We start from the raw sequence: 20,552 nt of genomic DNA on the forward strand, positions 1-20,552 counted from the left end.
CCATGAGGGTGTCATCTGGACACCCAGCCAGATTCAGAGGTATTCTGTTTAACTGTGTGCTTGTGTCTGACTGTAGTTATTGTTGCTCTGATGAACTGATTCTTGGCATATGAAGGTGTCAGCCTGTCCATGCTGATCAACCCGGCCAAGTCAGGCATGTCACGTTAATCTGTGTGTGAGTGTATGTGTGTATGACTGATTTGGGGATTGGAGGAACCCAGCCCCACTGAACTGAGTCCTGCAAGATAGCTGCATTGGGGGTAAGGGTTTGCAGGGGGAGAGATACAGCTCCATATAGAAACACAAGTAACACAAGCAGCACATTAATAGAATTACCAAGACCCTAGCCCTAATAAATAAGCACACCCCAAAGTAGTGGGCAAATCTGGTAACACAGGTGTGGGATGATAAGGGAGACATCTTTTCTGCCCACACATCCTTGGAGCTATAGTATTACCACCCTATAGCAGCTCCTGCATCACTGTTGTGTATTTCCTTGCTGCTCTGCTTTTGTACAGGCCTGAAAAGAAATACATATTCAAAAAAAGGATCTGTTATCTCCAATAATTGTTAGGTGTACCTTCCACCAAAACAGAAGTAATGAATCATACAAATTTCACAAGGTAGCTTAAGTGTTGCTAGTATTCTTATTTCTGAGATCATTTGTCTCTGCTGTAATACCAGCCTTCCATTATTTGAAGGGTGATTCCAGAGAGGATGGAACTAGAGTGTTCTTGGTCAAGAGGTGACAAGGGAAAGAGCAATGGTCTCAAGTTGCAGCAAGGGAAGTTGAGGTTAGATATTAGGAAGAACTTTCTCACTAGGATGGCAGTAAAGCACTTGAACAATTTACACAGAGAGGTGGTAGAATCTCCATCCTTGGAGGTTTTTAAGGCCTGGCTAGCCAAAGCCTTTCTGTGATGATCTAGTTGGGGATGGTCCTGCCTTGAGCAGGGGTTTGGACTACATGACCTCCTGAAGTCCCTTCCAACCCTAACTTTCTATGATTCTACTACTAGGTTATCGAGAGGCAAAATACAATGCTGTTAGAGTTGATGATACTTGTCTGACTGGACAATTATAACGCTGCCAACAGTTTGTTCTAGGAGTATGGGAGAAGGGGGAGGAGGAACTAACAAAGAGCCACAGACAATCTTTTTCATATTTCTACTTAGTCAAATTATTCTCCTAAATTAAAAAGTTACATGGACGATTTTGAACTTTAGTGCAGCATAAAGCATCTGCATTTCATTTAGCTAATTTTTTGTTATATTCTGTTTAAAAAGGTGAGACTGAAGAGGCTCCTAGTATATGTCAGCAATCAATTCTGCAAAGAAGAAAGTGTTTCCATAATCATTTTAAAAACTAACTAGATTAGAGTTCTGACCCTTCCCACATGAGGCTTAAATAACACAATCTAATTAGAATCTCATTACTAACTATGTTTCCACAATCTAATCCTGGATAACACATTTCAGTTGACCCAGTGTTTTTAGGGAAATTCAATAATGCCTTCAAACTGGGAAAACATTGTGCCAATTTTTTTAATAAGTGAAGGCAACACAAGATGTTCGGTTTCTAAAGATCACAGTCTTGCCAATGTAACCAGTGGATGGGAAGGATGGAAAGAAGAAATCTTCATCTTTTTGAAAGCCAAATCCCTTGGAATAATATGTAAAGTTTTATATAGGTGAAATCCTTTAACTTGTTAAGATAATGATATGAGCAGTACAGTGTGTGCTGAAAAACAAAGAAACCTTGAAACTGGCATGTTTGGTTTTCTTCAGCCCCTGGCAGAGGTCTATGCAGTTGTCTCATTTAAGACCACACAGATCATCAGCTCTCATCTACTAGCGCCCACAAAGATAGTTACATAAAACATTTGCATTAAGATGCAAACAAAGTGTAACTGTAAGCCTGGCTCATGGTGTTTTTACCTCTCTGAAGATTTAACAGGTTTAGAGAGACTGGTGCAGATGTAAAAAAAAAACTAGAACCAGTTCTCAAGCCAAGATGAGAAAACAGCTGAGCTGGATACCTGCTCCCTGTGAATCCAAGACCAGAACTCAGCCAAAATGTGTGAAGGACCAGTAAAGCCAAAACCAACCCTGAGCTGACTGGGACTGGGACTGACCCTCCTTGAGTGTTGCTTTTAAAAGTTATGCAAGCTAGCTCCACAAACTGAACAATTTCTCTGGAAGAACAGGGACTCTATAGATACTAAACTACTCAACAGCAACTTGGATTACTGTGTAGACCCCAATTATATTCCATATCTTCTGAATGGAAAACAGGTCACTTGCATAAGCTCTCAATATGAAATTAGGCTGTGCATGTACTTTCCTTTGTTATCCCCTTAGTTTATATTGAGGCCGCTGCTGATAATTACAAGATTGTTCTTAAATTATTGATTTGGTTCTCAGCTATATACACATAAGAATCCCATTTCCTATTCCTTCAACCCATCATGCAGAAATTCAGCTGCAAAAGTGGGTCCCTCAAATAAAATCAAAAGTGTAGACACTCCACTAAAAACTAAGGTGCTGGGGAAAGGGGAATCCGTTTAATATTACACTTTATAATGCAAAAGGTAGGACTCTGAAATCCTTCAACATCAAGTCAATTAAGTAACATTCTGCAAGGGAAACAACCACAAAAGGGAAAGTGCCATCTCCAAAATATCCCTTATATTTATCTTTTGCAATTTTAGCACCATACTAGTGGAGAAGCTGGGACCACTTCCTCTAAAATCCCCACTATTCTTTTCTAGGAATGTGACAGGCAGGACAATGAAGATAATATTGAGTGCTGAGATGTTGGCAGCACTCTAGAACCCACACATGGTCAGTGTGCAACGTTTCAGAAACAATGTGTGGCAGAGGTGAAGAGGATACTCTTAATTTGAATGTTGCCAGATGAGTAGGATTAACAAATACATGGACAGAGATAAAATAGGACAGATCAAGAGTTACTAGCTTCAACCAGTTATGTAACTTGATGATTTAATTGCAAGTTACATTTCTAAAGAATGAAACAACTCAACCATACAAGGTAAGAGTGAGGTTTTGGGGGAGATAAAACAATGAAAGAACATGTTCTATTGAACCAAGACTAATATTTTCACTGGCTTTATCTTATTATCTATACTGTCATTTTACAGAGTGTGGCAAAGGGGGAGGGAATAAGGTGAAGAGAGAGCCAGGGACAAGGACATTGAATTAACAACCTATACCCTAGCCTGCAAAGCTGCTTATTCATCTCTAGGGTGAGGCTTAAGTCCATGGAGGAAAACTAACTTGGCAGATCAATAATTTGGAAGATTCTGATTCTGCTCTAGCAGTGGAAACTCATCTTCTGTTAAGCAAACTTCAGGTATATACAAGTGGATTAGTCAGCAATGAGAATTTAAGTCGTAAGAGTACAGGAAATTAAATTAATACATACCAATGTTAAAGATGTCAATTTTTAGGTTTAGGTGCCTAAATACTTATTTTGGCCTTGATCTTTCAGGCATCTTCTATGAAAGCAACTCCTTTCCACCACATTGAGCCTCACCAATCTCTGGTATTTCACATTTCAGAGGAGAAAGATCCACCTGTGTGGGTTTTGAATAACAAAGTAAGTGGCCTACTGAAAGAGGTGGGCTACCCCACCTCTGTCTAAATACCACCTATGCTTATGGGAAAGGAAACCAGATTGCTCCAAAGACAATTGTTCTTTCTAGGTGCTGTAGTTCATCCCCTTCCTTTATTTCCAGACTAGGCCTTTATTCTTAAATGCACCCCTGTGTGAATAGAGCAATTACACTCACCACCTTATCAATAAACATATCTCTCCTTTCATTCTGGAATAAAAGGTTCCTTACAAGGAATATTGCAAGCTAGACAACAGACCCATTTTCTCCTAGTGAAACAGAGCAGTAGCCACTGTGTGGAAAGACTGCCTGTGGTTTCTGAAAGTACTGTTCATCAGATGCTGGGGTTTTTTGGCTTTCATGAAATAAAGCAAGAATGCTACTATCATGAGAACACTCTCTGCATAGTAACTCCCCCCCCCCCCCAAAAACAAAACAAAACAAAAAAACCCTGGAGAAATAACCAGCTGTATTTGCCTTTGGAATCATATATTTGCCAAATGCGTATTTTCTCTGGTAGATCTACTTTCTTCCTTTTGGTCCATTTCTGGCAGCTTTCCTGTTTACATGTTCAGTGTGTAGCAGCACACAGAGAGCAGTAAATTGGAATGAGGAGTCTCTTTGTTTACTGGTAGAAGTGGAACCCTATTTTGTAGCTCTGTTAATGGGAGTGAGGGGTGGGAAAGAAGAATAAAAGAGGTGATTAGAGGTAAAAATAAGAGAACCTGTAATTCCCACATCATCTAAATTCACTGTTGACCTCATTAAGGAACATACCCTTATTAACTAGATCTTCACACTGTGCTGGTTCATAATACTAGCTTTTCACAGAACGTTGCATTCCCTGCCCCCCTTAAATAGCATACAGTTTCTTGATACTACATGATTGTTTTCCATTAACCTGTAGATTACATTCTTTACCTCTGTTCTGGTTTTGCTTACTTTGTTCCGTTACTATCCTGCATCTTCAAAAGAAACCTTCAAAGTTTCAAATCAAATCATGGTTCTGTGTGTTGTCTACCAGGGTTAAATGCTTACCCAGATCCAGGATATTGCTGGCAATGGCAATGGCAATAGAAGGTGGTTAAAATATTTCAAAAAAAATGCTTACACACTATGTGAGAGGCAAAGATTTTTGTGTAAGATATCTTTTATTGGACCAACTGTATAGTTGTGAGGCATATAGATAAGATTTCAGGGATGAAATACCTTTCCCCAGGCCTCCCTATACAAATTCTTGGAGTCCTCATCTTTCAAAAACAGGGGTTCGATTTTTAATGTTAGGTCTTTTAAACTGACTTGATTTCAGATGGTCAGCATTCTGAACCTCAGGCCACTTAGTTTGCTCTGTAAGGGCCAGATCCACAGAGGGAATTATCTCAGTGTCAAATTTTTTAGGTGTCCAGCCTCTGGAGTGCAGCCTACAGCACCAAAATAAGCTCCTAACCCAATTTATCCTAAATGATGGAAGCATCAACTTCTGTGCATGACTTATTCCAGATATGTGTAGTTGTATAATGCCCTGTGCATTACGGAGACCTCAACTTTTTGGACAATGCTTCTGGAGCATGGGAGACATTTCTGAGTCTGGCTTTGGGAATGCAATGAGCTCAGAACAAATCTGTAACCTTCCTCACTGTAATGACAAAGACCACCCTCCAGCCCAGCAATAAATGTTTTAATTCATTGCATAAGGATCAAGTCCAATGCCTTACCTAAAAAAATATGAGAATGACATTCCTCTGAACTCTTAGGAGGTACTGCTGAATTTTCTTTCTCCTATGAAACTCTTCAGACAACCTCAAAAACAACCTGATTTGCTTTGCAATGAGAATGGAGATTTCTACTGGGTGGCAGCAACAGTCAATCATGTTTAACTCTTCCTTTGAATGGTATTAATAGCAGCTGTGCAGGAAAAAAGTCTCTCTCTTCTTTAGGGGGTGTGGGTTCTTGGTTTAGCAGTATTAGAGCAGACCTTGCTGGAATTATAACTTTGTTTTGCTACTATCAGCTAGCTAATACAGGTGCAGAGATGGAGTCTCAGGTGCACCAGAACTTTCATGCTGACTCTGAGACAGCTGTGAACCGCTTTGTAAACTTAGAGTTGTATGCTAGCTATGTCTACTTATCCATGGTGAGTGTTTGGATTATGCAAGTCTTTATCATGTCAGATGATCTCAATTCTTCTCTTTAAAAATCAGACTTTTGGAGTCTTATGTTTGAGCTTCTAACTTCCACTGCATTGTGACTGAAGAGCTGCCCTCTTCAGATTTGTAAAGTGCAGTTCTTTCAAGTTGCTTCTCTGAAGACTTCGCATTACCACTTGTATGCAAGGAGGGAGGTTATCCTTACATCCTCAGATGCAAGGATAAGTGAATCAGCTAACCCCAACAAAGCACTCCAGTAAGGAATTAATCAGATTTGCCTTCAAACTGTTGCCTTTCCTAGTAGGCCCTTTAGGTAAATTTATTTAACCTCACTCTGTTTCCATTTCTATCTATGAATGGGTTGCTCGGCTTGGTTCTGATTTCAGGTATGTGAGCTAGGGACAGTTCTTGCAACCCAGGGTAATGGATATAATGGACTGAAAAGCTAATTGAGGAATTTGATATTACCTTTTAATCCAAACTATAACATCCTTAGATGAAGGCAACTAAATTGATCATCAGATTAAGGCAACTAGTGTCTCTTTAAAAAGAGGCTCTAAAAGCAGCAGCATCTCCAGTTAGCAGCTGGGGAAAGAAAGATGGAGAAATTAAATGACTTGTATGCTGTCACCCAAGCATCTTGTCAGACTCCTGTCCTCTAATCATTACACCTGTAGCCTCCCTATGGTGTGCTTTTGGTAGCTTCAGACAGTAAATATTGCTGTCCCTTTTCTCTAGTCATACTACTTTGATCGTGATGATGTGGCCCTGCAGAATGTGGCCAAACTCCTGAAGAAGCAGTCAGATGAGCACAGGGAGCAGGCTGAAAAGCTCCTGCAATACCAAAACAAGCGAGGTGGATGCATTGTTTTTCACGAGATCAAGGTGAGCTCATAATCCAAAAAATACTGACTTTGAGGTGAGGTGTAGGTAGGCAGAGATGGATCTATACTGTAAATCTCATGGAGAAGGCAAGCTTCTAGGCTACAGCTTTTGGGAGCTATAACCTATAATGTGAAGAAATTGGCTAGGTTTCTTGTAGAATACCAAAAAAACTTGCGCTCTCTTCTTGTCTTGAGTCCTTTTGGCAAACTAATTTTGTGAGTGAGAGAGAGAACTTTAGTAGTTAAGTACAAAAGCCTTCAACAGTACCTCAGAAAATAAACTGTGTACTTGTCATGGTATAGTTTTATGCCTCATAGGAAGGGAGGCCTGTGACATGTAGTAAAATTAACATTGACTTCAATGTGAGAAGACCTGAAGTGACATTTTAAGACCTATATCCTTCTCTCCCTGTCCCATCTTATTGCTGTAAGATTCTTTCTAGGTTGGTCTTCAGCCCATGGAGAAGGAAATGGAGGTACTTGAAGAGAGTCACTTGTCAGGGACAAATTTTCAAACTGTCTTCCTTTTAAATGCCTATTTCTTCAGTGTCCTGTTTATAGAGATAAATTGATTGCTCTTTGGTAAGAGTCTTTGAACACACTGTACCATACCTGCAACCCCAGAGGGTATGGAGGGAGCAATAAAGAGTTACTACATCACACTGGGAGGAACCTGTATTTCTCTGCTTATGTACAGAAACCAGAGCAGGATGAATGGGGGAACAGCTTGGAAGCCATGCAATCTGCCCTGCAGCTGGAGAGGGCTGTGAACCAGGCCCTGCTGGACCTCCATAAGCTGGCCACAGGGAAAAATGATCCTCACGTGAGTGAAGTAGGAGTGGGGGAGAAAACAATACCTTGTCCAGGGTATTGTGTGTTCCTTTGGAGGAGCTGCTAAAGAGATGTGTGCTTCTGACACTGGGAGAGAGCTGTGCTGTATCTTTTTGTAATTAGAGCCCTCTCAAATGTGGAAGGGATTCAAGTGTCCAGCTACCTATTCTCTCTCTAAAAAATGGTCTTTTAAAGGGATGATTCCAAGGCCTTTTTACTTCTACTAAATTACTTCTAGCATCTGATCTTGTGACCTGGACCTAAATGATAAGTAAAACTGAGCTGAACCATAGCACTGCTACTCTATTGCCCATTGTCAGAGCTAGAATCTGAATCTTGTACTATACAACTGCATTTATTTGCAGTCTTTGTGCAGAACTAGATGTTCCATGCAGTAATAGTCCTATTGACATGGCACATCCTAAAAGATTGTTCCATGAGGATCCCTTCAGCTAGGTGCAGACATAAATTTTAAAGTGCAAGGTGGAATCCAAACTATGCAGTTTTTTGTAAGCAGTGCACTTTAGATCAGAAGTGAACAGAACCCATGTTTGTCCTTTGGAGGGAATAAATCTTACTCTGGGTCCTGCCATTGTTAAACTAGTCTGTGTGCTAAACTCTCTTGTTTTGTCACAAGAATAAACCAGTTTACACTCTCACTAGTCTAAGTGATTGGAATGTCTATACCAGTATAGTGCCTATGAGAAATAGATGCCCATTTCTCTTCCTAATCACCTACTGTCTGTTTCTGCAGCTCTGTGACTTTCTGGAGTCTGAGTACCTGGATGAGCAGGTGGAGGCCATTAAGCAATTTGGAGACCACCTAACCAATCTGAAGCGCCTCAAGGTGCCCCAAGATGGTGTAGGGGAGTACCTGTTTGACAGACTCTCCCTGGGGGAGAGTAACCAAGAAGTGCACTGACAGCTGAGACTATTCTGGATGACATCTTTGAATGGCAAAGATGCACTCATGGATGTTCAACTGTTGACCATATAAAATTTACTAATTACCGGGTGACTTGAGTGGTGTGGCTTCAATATGTGTACTAGGTTTTGAACCAGTTGAGGCTGTTCTGAAACAAGTGGGCAAGATGATAAGATTCTACTTCTACCTGTAGATGAGCTAGCTGTCTCCAAATGGAAATCAGGGGGGTGGGGAATTAGTTTAGTCCAGCAGCTCTCAACTTTCTTTTTGAACCAGGCCCCGCTTTATAAATGTCAATGACCAGTCCCAACCTGGTGTCCTTCACTCCCAACCTACTGCTCCCTGCCCCAAGGACCCAGCCCTACAGTGTGTGGAGGGGGATGGAGCCCCTGGCAGGCTGGCCAGCCTAAAAGGTAAAGGCCACAGCTTCCCATGGTTTTTCCTCCTTCGAAGGAGCATCTATTTTTAAATTCTGTTCTATGACCCTTTCATGTATTCTTGCAACCCACTTCTAGGTTGTGACCCATGGGTTGAGAAATGTGCTGCTCTAAGAGGGCCCTCATGTCAAATAGCACAACTCGGTTGTATGGGACTGGGTTTGAGTCCGTCTTGACCATATGCTTCTATACTGAGCACCTCTGTACTTGTTGCCTGGTTTGAGTGAAAACAGATCTGGCAGAGCTCCGAACACTGCATTTTGTAGCACAGATGCACTCTTTTTGAACCAGACCAAGGACTCCTATTTTCCCTGAAAGGCATATTTATGTTGCAGCTGTATTGTATGAGGCACTGGTACTCTCCTAATTAATCACTCTGCAGGAATTACTGAAGTCGAAGCAGCAGGGCCATGTTCTGTAGCTCTGGAGAGGAGGCTAATCCCTGCTCCAGGATGCTAACTGGCTCACCTGCAGTGCTATGCAAATCCGCTTTGGTTTAGGAGGTAGCTTTCAGAACAGCATAGCATGGGAGCACTGCTGAGCCCTGCTCCCTTCAATAAGGTTAATTGTGGAGACTTCCTGCCTTGGAGCACTAATTCTGTCCTTAACCTGAAATAACCTGATGGGCTCAAACTTACTAAAATATACAGAAGGAATTTTAGCTTCTAGGAACCGACCTTTTTGAGGAAACTGCATCTAATGCTCTTGCTACTTCAATAGAGCTCAAACTTGAAAGGAGGGGGATAGAAGTGGCTACTAGCTACCTCCATTGCCTTAATTGGCACAGCTAATTCTTTTGCTGTAACTAATCATTCTCTGCTTTCCTGCCCTAAAGACCTTGGCGAGCTTTCATGGAGGCAGAAGAGACGACCTACTACCAGTGCTTTTGCTGGTGAGAAATCCCAGTACTGTACCTTCCTCTCCTGTCTATCTTATCAGTCTTTGAATAGCTTTTTCCCTGAAACAAGGGCTAAAAAAAGTGGATGTGGAATCACATGCCTGTTAGGGAGAAGTGATATTTTGGTATCTGTATTATGGCACTGAAATGCATGGCTGACCTTTCATGATACAAGGGCTTTCACAAAGGCCTGAAGAAAAGCAAGTTCTGCAGAAGACTGGGAAAGACCACCCCCAGCAACCCTTACTGCCCCAAGGAAGGCAAGGACATTCTTTCAACATCCATAAAGCCGAGTAGAAAAAATGCCATGGCTAGCAGATGTACGTAGGCAGAAGAAATGTTATGTAGAGTTTGTGAAGAGTTCTTCCCATGCTGGCTGGCTTCTGACAGCAAAAACCTAAGCAAAACAAACATTTTTAGGAAAATAGTGCCCCTGAGAGCATATGACCAAAATATAAGTATTAATTCTTTGACTTACCTATTTGTTTTCTGAAGTATCTTAATTTTGCAAGACAAGGGTTTCTGGTAGGTGCAGTCATTAGAGCATGCTGGAATAGGCTTGGAACAGCACAAGAAAGAAGATGTCTTTAGGAGCAACTCTGAGATTGAGCTTTACAGGCCCCAGGTGGCACACTTTCCATTCAAGCAAAGGTGTTTGTGGGGATGGAGATATGAATAGGGAAGAGAGCAGCTATGCATCTAGTATAATTTAGAATAGCTCCCTTGTAGCCAATTTATAGCAAGTGAAGTTTTGGCCCAGATTGCTTACTGGGAGTAATCCAAATGAAGGAGATGCCTCACTTCCTGGAATAGGACTAAGTGGGGATTACTTGCTTTGAAACAATTATAGTGGGAAGAGTTTTTCTCTGCCCCAGTAATGTTATTTACTGACCATTATAAAAATAGTTATATAACTCTTCTTAATAAAAGAGCATTCAGGAACTTCCCAAAGGTAAGGAGTGCTAAATCTTTATAGAAATACTGGTATCCTTGGAAGCTAATAATTCCTGCTGCATAATTGCAAACTATCATGTTTAAAGATAGGAGTAAGGCAAAATTACTTGTCAAGTAAATTAGGACCTCTTTTTCTAGGAATAAGTGGTAACTTTGGTTTTGTTTTTGTTTTTATTTGTATAAAATATTCTTTTATATATATTTTATAAATGTGAAACAATTGGCAGAATGAGACTACCACTAAACAACAATGTTCAGGACTTGATTCAAGGCATAACTTCTGTGAGCAGCAGGCTATGAAGGAATTTCAAAAACAAATGTATTACTGACAGGGCTGACCTCATTGCATGGCAGCAATGCCGTGTGGTTATTGTTGAGTTGCATGCTCAGCTGTAGAAATGTAATTAGAGCTGCACCTGCAAGGCTAATTCTTTCTTGATAAGGAAATAAATTCCCATCAGTCAGCCCTCATTGTTAATCATGACCTTAGCCTTCTAAATGTTATTAGAACTTTGGCTTGAGATTATGGTTTCACGTTGAGAGAGAGCCTCCATATAGCTGCAAGTAATGACAGGCCTTTCTTTCTGCAAGATAGTTTCCAGTGGGGTAATGTTTATATGCTACCTGGTTGTCTTGAACTGCATGGCAGGGTGAACCTAGAACTGTATGCTAGCTGCCTCTAGGTATTGGGCAGGGAGGAGGGATGCCTGCATTTCAGTTTATTTTTGACCTGGGTTTCTTGTTAAGTCCTACTAAGTATGTAACTGTTTTAAGCTACTTGAACTGTTTTACCAGTTCAGCTGTTTTACACTTTGGCAATTTCTAAGGGTACAAATATTTAATAGACCTAATAGAAGCTTTCAATGCGGAGGCATTTAATAAGACAAGATTTTACATAGTGCCACTTAGAGGTAGAAAGATTCTTGGGTTTTTTTTTTTTTTTTGGAAGAAACTTCTACTCTGATCCATGTGTATACGAACTTAACAAGTGAGTGTGGGAGTTTTAGTACTGATGTGAGATGCACAGTATAGCATAGTTATCTATACGTTTGTAACAAATCAGATTTGACTATAATCTCTGCACTCCTCTCTTCTGTTTCTCTAGTCTACTACTTTGATTGAGATGGTGTGGCCTTAGGCATGTGGTTAAGTTGCTGAGGGAGCAGTCCCATGAGTAGAGACAAGGTGCGGAAAGATCCTCAGATATCAGAACAAGCAAGAGGTGTGTGTGTGGTCCTGCAGAGTGTCAAGGCAAGGCATAAAACCAAACTGGCATCTACCAAAAGGATTATGGACACACTGTAAGAAATGAGTAAACTATAGGATGAAGTTCTTTGCTGTATCAATGCTTCTTACAGGAAATAACAGAGAGCAGTTACAATAACTCACTTTGCAATTTTATCTTTCTTGCTCATGAAAGGAAGTTGTTTATTAGGAAGGTATTTATACATGTAGCCTTTTAACACCTGCAGCAGTAACACTAGAGGGTGCATTTGAGCTGTGCTAAGAGTTGTGGGGGGTTCTAAGATTCCCACACCAGCTACTAATAAGCTTAGCTATAGTTGGTGATAACCTTCCTTCCCCCTATAATAGCACTAGTGTAGCAGAGCTACTCACTCATTCACTGTATAGTTCCTATAATTATACAAAGTTGGCCGGGACAAAGAGTGACACCTCTGCTATGAAGAGAAGGGGTGTTTTCAGAACTGTAATGGAGGTTGGATGTACTAAGGAATTTAGGAATGATTTGTTAAGAATGGCATTGCTCTATTTCCCTGTGACTTGGTGAAGATGTTGTTGGTTACAACTGACTCCCAGCAACTAGCTTGGTGTAAATTGTCTTTTGAAGTCTGTGATGGATGTTCTTTGTTGTTTCTGTCAAGTCTGGCATTACCGTATGTGCTTTTGCTGGAGCCTAACCCAGAGTAGTATTGGGTAGATCAGTGGTCTGCATGAGTGAAATGCAGTTGGTTCATGAGCCAGATCCAGTGTGTGGGGTCAGCATGAGGAGCCAGTCCCATATGCCAGATCAGGCCTGTGGATGGGCTGTATTTGTCCCTGTGCACTGGGTATAGAGCCGTGCTCTGGGTTGGACCACATGCACTGCAGACTGGCCAAGTAATGTGGTAAATGCACTTCTTTTTAGGGCTCATGAAATGGAAGCTGTCATAAAAGCCAATAAAGCTTTCAGAACCAGTGGTTAGGGTCAGTGGTCTAACTCTAAAAAGTTAACTATGCCAGGGATAATTTAGGGCCAATGTATAAATTGAACAATAAGTATTGCCCTACCTACTGGAGGCATACGGGATACATCTGTCTGCATGTAAGTAGATAGGTGGGAGGGGGTTTCCAAGGAAATTACTGAATTCAACTGCAAACAACAAGCTGACAAATCACAAATAGCTTCTGCAGTCTGCTTTTAAATTTCTTATAAATGCAAGTGGATTGCAGAGCTCCAATTCATTGTAGATTATACTAATTTAGTTGGCATGGCTTCCTTGTTTGCCTCACGGTGAATGACTCAACTTCTCTGTCAGAACAATTGAAATAGTGCCTTCCCCCAGTTTACCTTTGGGAGAGGGTTTAACTTACCTAAGCTTCAGTACTGCAAGTAGAAATAGACCTAAGTCCATCCCTTACCTTTTGTGATTTCTTGGAGTCTGAATACTTGGATAAACACGTAAAGGCCTTCAACAAACTGAGAAACCACCTGGGAAACTGGAATGCCCCAGGATGGTGCAGGGGAGTGCTTGTTTGATTTATCTTCCAGGGCAAGTCACAATTCATTTGTACTGTTGTCAATCTCCTTCTAGAAGGACAAAAATTATCCAGAGGGCAACAAAAGATACAGCAAACAGAACTTGGTTTCAAGCTATAACTTGGTTTCTCTTCATTACAGGGCTAACAGACTACCAGGAAAAATCTAAGCAACAGGCAATTTAAAATACTTTAAGAAGAGATCTTGCTTTCTCTCATCCATCACATCAAATATCTCCTGTGGATTGTAATGCAGCCTCCATCCCAACATCCATGAAAATGGCACCACTCACATAATAAGTAGATGCATTATTTGATCTACTGTGCTACATTTATATCTGTTCACTTTTTGCTGCAGCATGAATTTTATATGGACCATTATTAACATAGATGAGTTAGAGTAGGCCTTGCATGATAGGGAGAAAAGGCATCATTAGATGATTATCACTTTAGGATTGGTTTGTGACACGCTCAGTCTAAAAGTGGTCAGGTGTCTAGTATAAGTTCTTTCCATAGTTAGTGCTGTAATTTGAGATCTATTTTGAATGGACTCGATACTAATGGGTAAACACCAAGGCCTGTAAGTTTTTAACAGATGACAAGATTCTATAGTTGATAACCTATGGTATGTAGAGACCTTAAGAGAAATACAAAATGTGGTTAACCTTTCCAAATCCATGGCTTGTTGGTGGTTTTGTGTTTTTTGTTTCTTTTGAAGAAGAAGAATGAGTAGTGCTTGGAGGCCATTGATTATAAATGCTGAGGAACTGCCTAAAGTACTATTCAGTCTAAGACTTCTCAGTTAACTTGCTGTTAGCTGTAAACATTTTTTTTTTTTTTTTTTTTTATAGTGAATTCTTCCTTGTAGTGCTTGTTGAAAAGCTTAACTCAAGCCCTCAAACTTAAGAGTTTTAGGGCATTTATACAAGTGCTCTGAGGGGAGGGCACTTTTAATTGGAGTGGCTCTCCGGGAACCACTCCAATTAAACTGCCTGGAATATCTCATGCATCAGTGCCCCCATGTTTTAAAAATGGGGTGGAAATGCTGATGAGCTTTAGTGCTCCTGCAGCCACTTTTAAGCACAAGGATGCTGATATACAAGATGCTGGAGTCTGCTGGAGCACGGCAACTGCCACGCTCCACAGTTCGTGTATTGGTGCCCTTTTAAAGTCTTGTGTTTATCTATATGCTAGATAAATATTGACAAAGCAGTTGAACTTTTGACTAGATCTATTTGTACTGAAGAAGTGGGTCTTTAAAGTAGCCTTCTCCTAAACCCTGCAACTAGGGTTTTTTTCACTGGCAAGAGTATCTTATTTCTTAGATACAGAGATGCAGGTGTAGCAATGCCACATCTTTGTATTTTGGATACTTGTGTGATCCTAACGGACTCCTTTCCTATAGGGTACATGTAGACATCTGTATGGGGAGGCTAAATCATGTTAAAAGTGACCACCAGATCCAACTCATTTTGCTTAAGTGTGGACCTTTACACTTGGATCCAGCAACCTAGGGATTGAAGTGCAAACTGTACAGGAGTTCAGGACAGTTGGATCAGCTTAAAAATGGCTGATCAGATCCATGTTAACTGTACTGGTGAGGAATTTTAACTTGGATTGGGTCAAGTGAGACCAGTCCCAGCTGCTGACCCCAGCACCTGTGCTGTGCTTTTTCCAGCCCCCACAGACCAGCCAGCAGACTCCCTTCCCTCCTTCCCCAAGACCACCAAGTCTTTCTATCCCACAAGCTACTCCCAGTGCCAGGAGCCAAGGAAGTAAATTATGGGGGGGAGGGGGCGGAGGGTGGCAAAAATAACCCTTGTTCCTAGGGAGCAGGGGAGAGGAGCCCCCCACAGGCCTCCTGATTCTGCCAAACCCTCCCAGATCTCACTACTCCCCCTTTCCACCCCCCCCCTTCTGGTGATAGATCAATGTCTAATATCAAATGTCCCTGAATGTCTGTGTGTACCCATAAACTTGAATTTTGAGTCCTGAGCAGACGGACCAATTCTGGCTGCAGTATCATTACAACGTTTTCTTAGTTTTTTGCTTGCTTTTGCCACATGCTAGCACAAGCTTCTATATGTAGTTGTCATAACCTAAATGCTTTCTTTATTATATGGGATGTCCATTTTTCAGAACACTACATCTTCATTGTTCTCCTGTACTACTTTCTAGTCCTGCTGCTTTGACTGTGATATGTCCATGAGGCAGACTGTCAAGCTTTTGGAGTAGTATTCTCATGGGCTTGGGAGCACCAGTGAACTGCTGAAATGTGGAACTCACTGCTCTGTAGGACCTTGAGGAGAACAAAAAACCCCAAACCAATACAAATACCCAACACTGAGGTATCTTAAGGGCATCTGTTTTATTATTCTAATATTGGAATGTAGGAAGTTGTCACAGTCTTGTTTCCTATAGAAATGTGCTTCATTTATTGTAACTTAAACAGCTGTTCTTAAGACAATCTTCACTTGGGTTGGAAGTGTCTTTACATCTATTCATTTTTCATTGACTTTGGAAAAATAGAGAATGAGCTTTAATGGCATTGCCTGAAAAAGTGTTCTTGAATTTGCTGTTGGAACTGTAATGGGGGGGGAGCAGCAGGTGGGTGGGGGCACATTTTAGATCCAATAGTTCTGATTTTCTCTCTCTCATCTTCTATCAATTAAAAATAGAAGCAATCCAAAAGCTATGACTTTCTAAGAGTCTGTATTGGACAGCAGAAAACCATTTAATCTGTTTTCTTGATGGTTTGAACTATTTTGCAAACATAGTTTTCAAAAGCAATGATGATATTGACCCAGTGCCAGTCCCATGGTTTCTAGAAGGGCCTCAGTAATGAAGTTGCTTAGCTATAAAATCTTTTAAAGGGGAGAGAAATCCAAGGTAGAATAAAACAACGTACACTTTTTTTCTTTTAGAAAACATAAATATTTATCAAAATTTAAGAAAAGAGAACATTACATCTGTGCCAAACACAACAGAATTGTTTTCTATTCAGATGTAGGCCCTTCTCTTTAGGTAGTACAGCAGTTACTCCTATCTTATAATGAATGCATAGCTACACCCAACAGTATTGTAGACAAAATATCAGTGGCTCTTGGCTTCCTGTTTGTTAGATGTATTTTCAGTTCTGTGTTGTAGTTGTATGGTATCTTTTTAATGTAGGGTTTGAAAGAAGTTATTACGTTGACTCATGGCCCCAGCCATCTACCCCATGCATGGGTGCCTGGTGCCTTGGGGGAGGGGTCTCTCAGTGGCCAATCACCAACCCCGTAAGTGCTGGTGGCAAACCAGAAGTACCACCAGCAAAATGAAGTGCTGCTGGTGCTGCTTGCTGGGGAGATGCAGCTGGCACTCCCCACTCCCTGGCCAGTGAGAGCCAATTTTGGGGGGTGGGGGGAACACATGCTCCCCTGTACCACTCTTACATGTTGCCTATGACCTCACACTTCTGTGGAGCAAGGCAAACCCTGAACATCTTGTGCTCTGGCACGAGCTAGTTTTGTCTGTGCAGTTAGTGAACATCTTGGAATACAAACTTCCCTATATACTGCTGATGGGATGATTCAGTTTTGATTTCATACAGCTATCTAGATGGACAAGAAGATTATTTGGTCTTTGACTATACCTTCTTGGCCTTTCCATTTAACAATGGCAACAACATTTGCCAATCATGGCACTCACTGTGATGCAAACTCCTATCTACCATTAAGTGCATCAGCACTTCTGTCTCAATTAATCAGATCAAACTACTGGTTTCTTTTGACCTGGATTAGAATTTGTCGCTCTTTTATGCAGTTTTCTCCTTAAGCAGCCCAGGCTCCTATCAGTCTTCTTAATTTTGAAATTATTTTTGGGATGACTATAGCAGAAGGGTCTCTGTTCCTTTTGAGATGAAAGCAGCCCAGTGAGGGAGCACTGCAGGATAAGCAGGGTGCAGCAGCTGTAGGTTGCTGGGGCAACAGGCCAATGAGGCAATTAGTAGGCACCTGTAGGCAGCCAGCTGATGGGAATTTGGCAGGGCTCTGGGAGCACATAAGCCTGAGGCTTGGGCTGGCAAAGTAGTCTCTTCCTGGCAACTGCAGGGGAAGGATCTCTTGCCTAGGGATGCTAGGCTTGGGAGTATGCAAGGAGCTTGAGCTGGGAGGTACATTCTAAGATGGAAAATTTTGCCCCGCTAATAAAGTGGCAGGGCTATTTCCACTTCATTATGTTTATAGCCTTGGGGGCTTATACTTCTGTTGTGTCTACATTGGTTGGTGGGATTGTAAGGGGCTGTTTACGGAGGCCCTATTGGTGCCTGAAGGGCATATGCTTGTCTTTGAGCCCTGCCAGGGAAGGCTCAAGGCTTGAGTGACTCTTGAGCCCAGAGTGGGCAGAGTGCAGGGCCACAGTGCCAGACTAGGACCAGGGGCCCAGCACCTGGATGGGCAAATGCGAGCTGGTGCCTCAAAGCCAGGTCCAATATAGTGGGCCCAGGCTAGCAGGCCTACCTTGAGTAAAAGGGTGGAGGCTGGAGAGACTGAAGCCCCAACAGTGGTGGTAACACCTGCAAAGCTTGGGGTGTAGTGTAGGGGAGATTTGGAACCCTACAATTAGCTCTCTAAGCTTGAGGTGCCCTGCATCAGCACAATCTTATAGAGTGAGGCCTAGCAAGGGGTGTGAGGACCCTAATGCAGTTCAATTGCACTGGGACTCATGCAAAGGACCTTGGACAGCCTCCCTATTTTCCTTATTTCATCAAGGAAGGTGCACTAGGGCCAGAGTGGGGCATGGTTGCAGAGGCACCAGGAGGCATCATGGCCACCACTAGGACACTGATGTGCTACAATGAGTTCTGATCAATATCCCTTTGCATCAGTCGGAGAACAGTGTTTTCCCTTAAGTAAGGAAAAGTAAAAGCAAGAAAAATGTTTCCTATTCTTATGGTTAACCAACTAAAACAGAATGTGATATGTGAGAAGAACGGATTAAAGTGATTTAAGAGGAACACTTAACAGATCGTGTGGCTTGAAATTTGCTCTGCTTTGTCAGAGCTGGTTGGGAGATGCAGAACATGGGAATTGTCACATGAATCATGCTGATGTACCGCCACTGTGCTGGGAGAACCTCATGCTGGACATAAATTAAATAGCTAGGCCACTGGGGGATTCTCTTCTAATCCCTTTTATTAGCAGTTGGCCTAAGTTCTGAAGCATGAAAACTATTATTCCCTGATCTAATGTAACTCATTATCCATGTAGTGTCCAATCCTCTCTTCCACCCCCATTCTAGCTTCTGCTGTATTGTCTGTGCCTTGATGTTTGTTACCATAAGAAACAAACAAATGGAACCAGGCTACTGAGTGGTATGAATATGAGCAAGAAGGGTGACAGTGTCATGAAATAAGCTTTCTAGCTGTAGCTACGTGCTATTTAATACCACGTTTTACTGACCACTGGCAGCTGTGCACAAAGCTTCTTAGATTTGGTATGTCAGCAGCTGAGGAGTTTGGCTATCAGTCACTACAGGAGGGTTAACTAAAATAAGCCTTCACCTTGAGGTCTTGTCTTAAGCAAAACAGCAAGCTCCTTTACCAGCTCCCCTCCTCCCTGCATGCCCCCCCCTCCCCCCAAACAAACAAATGAAACCCCTACCTATAACTTACTGGCACTTTAGGAAGTTTTCAGATTAAAAGTTCAGATAAAGTATACTGAAAGCTAGGCAGCTGCTGCTTCTATCCCTAAAGGACAACCAAGTTTGAGTGAAATGTGGCAGCTGAAGAGTACAGAGCCAGACTGCACTTTTAGCTAGGCAGGATAAGAATGCCCCATACAGCTGTAAACCAGGGTAGAATTTAAAGTAAGTGGAATGTAATAGTATCACCTAATAGTTTAAAAGAACTAGAAGTCTGTTACAGGCATGAAAAAGCTGGTTCTGAATGTAGGGGGAGACATTTTTAATAAACTTTAAATGATTTGCCAGCCTCCTTTTGATGGGATGTTTTTGAACTACAATTTCTGGCTTGTCAAAACTTGATACTACTTGTAGAAATCCTTTGGTTTTATTGAAAAAACCCTGCTTACAAAAAGAAACAAAGTCAGAATGGATATTTAGGACATAAGATGGTCCAGCATAACCACGGTCGCCATAATTTAGTCTATTCAAGATGTGTGGATGCCCAGAATTTAAGAGATTTATTTGATTGCCTGCCTGAATTTTTGAAGCAAAATCTGGAGCATTAGTTTATGCTTTTTTGGTTCTTTTGTTTTGTGGCAAACTTTGAAAGCTCTGTTCATTCCGATGGGGAATTAAACATTTTGAAACCTCACTTTGCCAAAAAAAAAAAAAAAGTGGAATTCTTATTTTCTAGCCAGCCCTTTTTTGTTTTTAAAGTCCTCAATTCTTCCTCCTATTATAATTCTTAATTTTAACAATCAACTGTTTTTGTTTTGGTTTTGGGGGGTGTTTCTCTTTCCCCCCCTTATTCTGTGCTGTGTTTTATGCACTATTTCTTTCCCCTAATGTGTCATTTGAATCTACTTCCCCTTCTCCAAGTTTTATATGTAATAAACATGTGAATAATTAATTATTTTATAGAATTTCTCCTCTTCTCCTCACCTAACTTGATATCATCTGATTTGATGGGAGTAACAATAGATTAATAGTCTTGGGGAATTTTATGGGACACTCGGAAGTGGGGGGGAAAAGGGAGCAGTCCTGGAAAGACTCCTGTGAAATCTGAAAATGGTTGTAGAAGCATATAACTGATTAAAACTATTAGTTGCTTTATATTCCAGACTTTCCTTTTAAAAACAATATTAAAAAAACAAAAACCTTTGGCTTTGAGTCAGTTTGAAACCAACTTTTTACACAAAAAAGACTTTGGTTTGTTTTTTGGGGCTTCTAATTTTATTTTCTGGATGATTGGTTCAGCAAATCAGTATATCTTGATTTCGTTATTTGAAAAAGAAAACCTAGTTGCCATTGTACCTGTTGCATTCTTTTACCTTTTTAAAGAGATGACTATTTTGCTGAGGGAAATCTCATCTGCACAAGGACATGATGTGGTGATAGAGCTTGGGGAAAACTTTAGCTTT

At 41.2% G+C, this 20,552-nt stretch overlaps 1 protein-coding gene across 1 annotated transcript; it reads left to right on the forward strand.

The window, feature by feature from the left end:
* The first annotated feature begins 5,571 nt into the window (after window positions 1-5,571).
* LOC109310780 (ferritin heavy chain A-like) lies at window positions 5,572-8,512 on the forward strand. The gene is made up of 4 exons (XM_019536136.1): window positions 5,572-5,768; window positions 6,520-6,666; window positions 7,363-7,488; window positions 8,251-8,512. The coding sequence occupies exons 1-4, from the start codon at window positions 5,667-5,669 to the stop codon at window positions 8,416-8,418; spliced, it is 543 nt and encodes a 180-aa protein (XP_019391681.1). The 5' UTR covers window positions 5,572-5,666; the 3' UTR covers window positions 8,419-8,512.
* The last annotated feature ends 12,040 nt before the right edge of the window (window positions 8,513-20,552 follow it).

Source organism: Crocodylus porosus, unplaced genomic scaffold (assembly GCF_001723895.1).
Source record: "Crocodylus porosus isolate Cpor-Errol unplaced genomic scaffold, CroPor_comp1, whole genome shotgun sequence".
Taxonomy (NCBI): Eukaryota; Metazoa; Chordata; order Crocodylia; family Crocodylidae; genus Crocodylus; species Crocodylus porosus.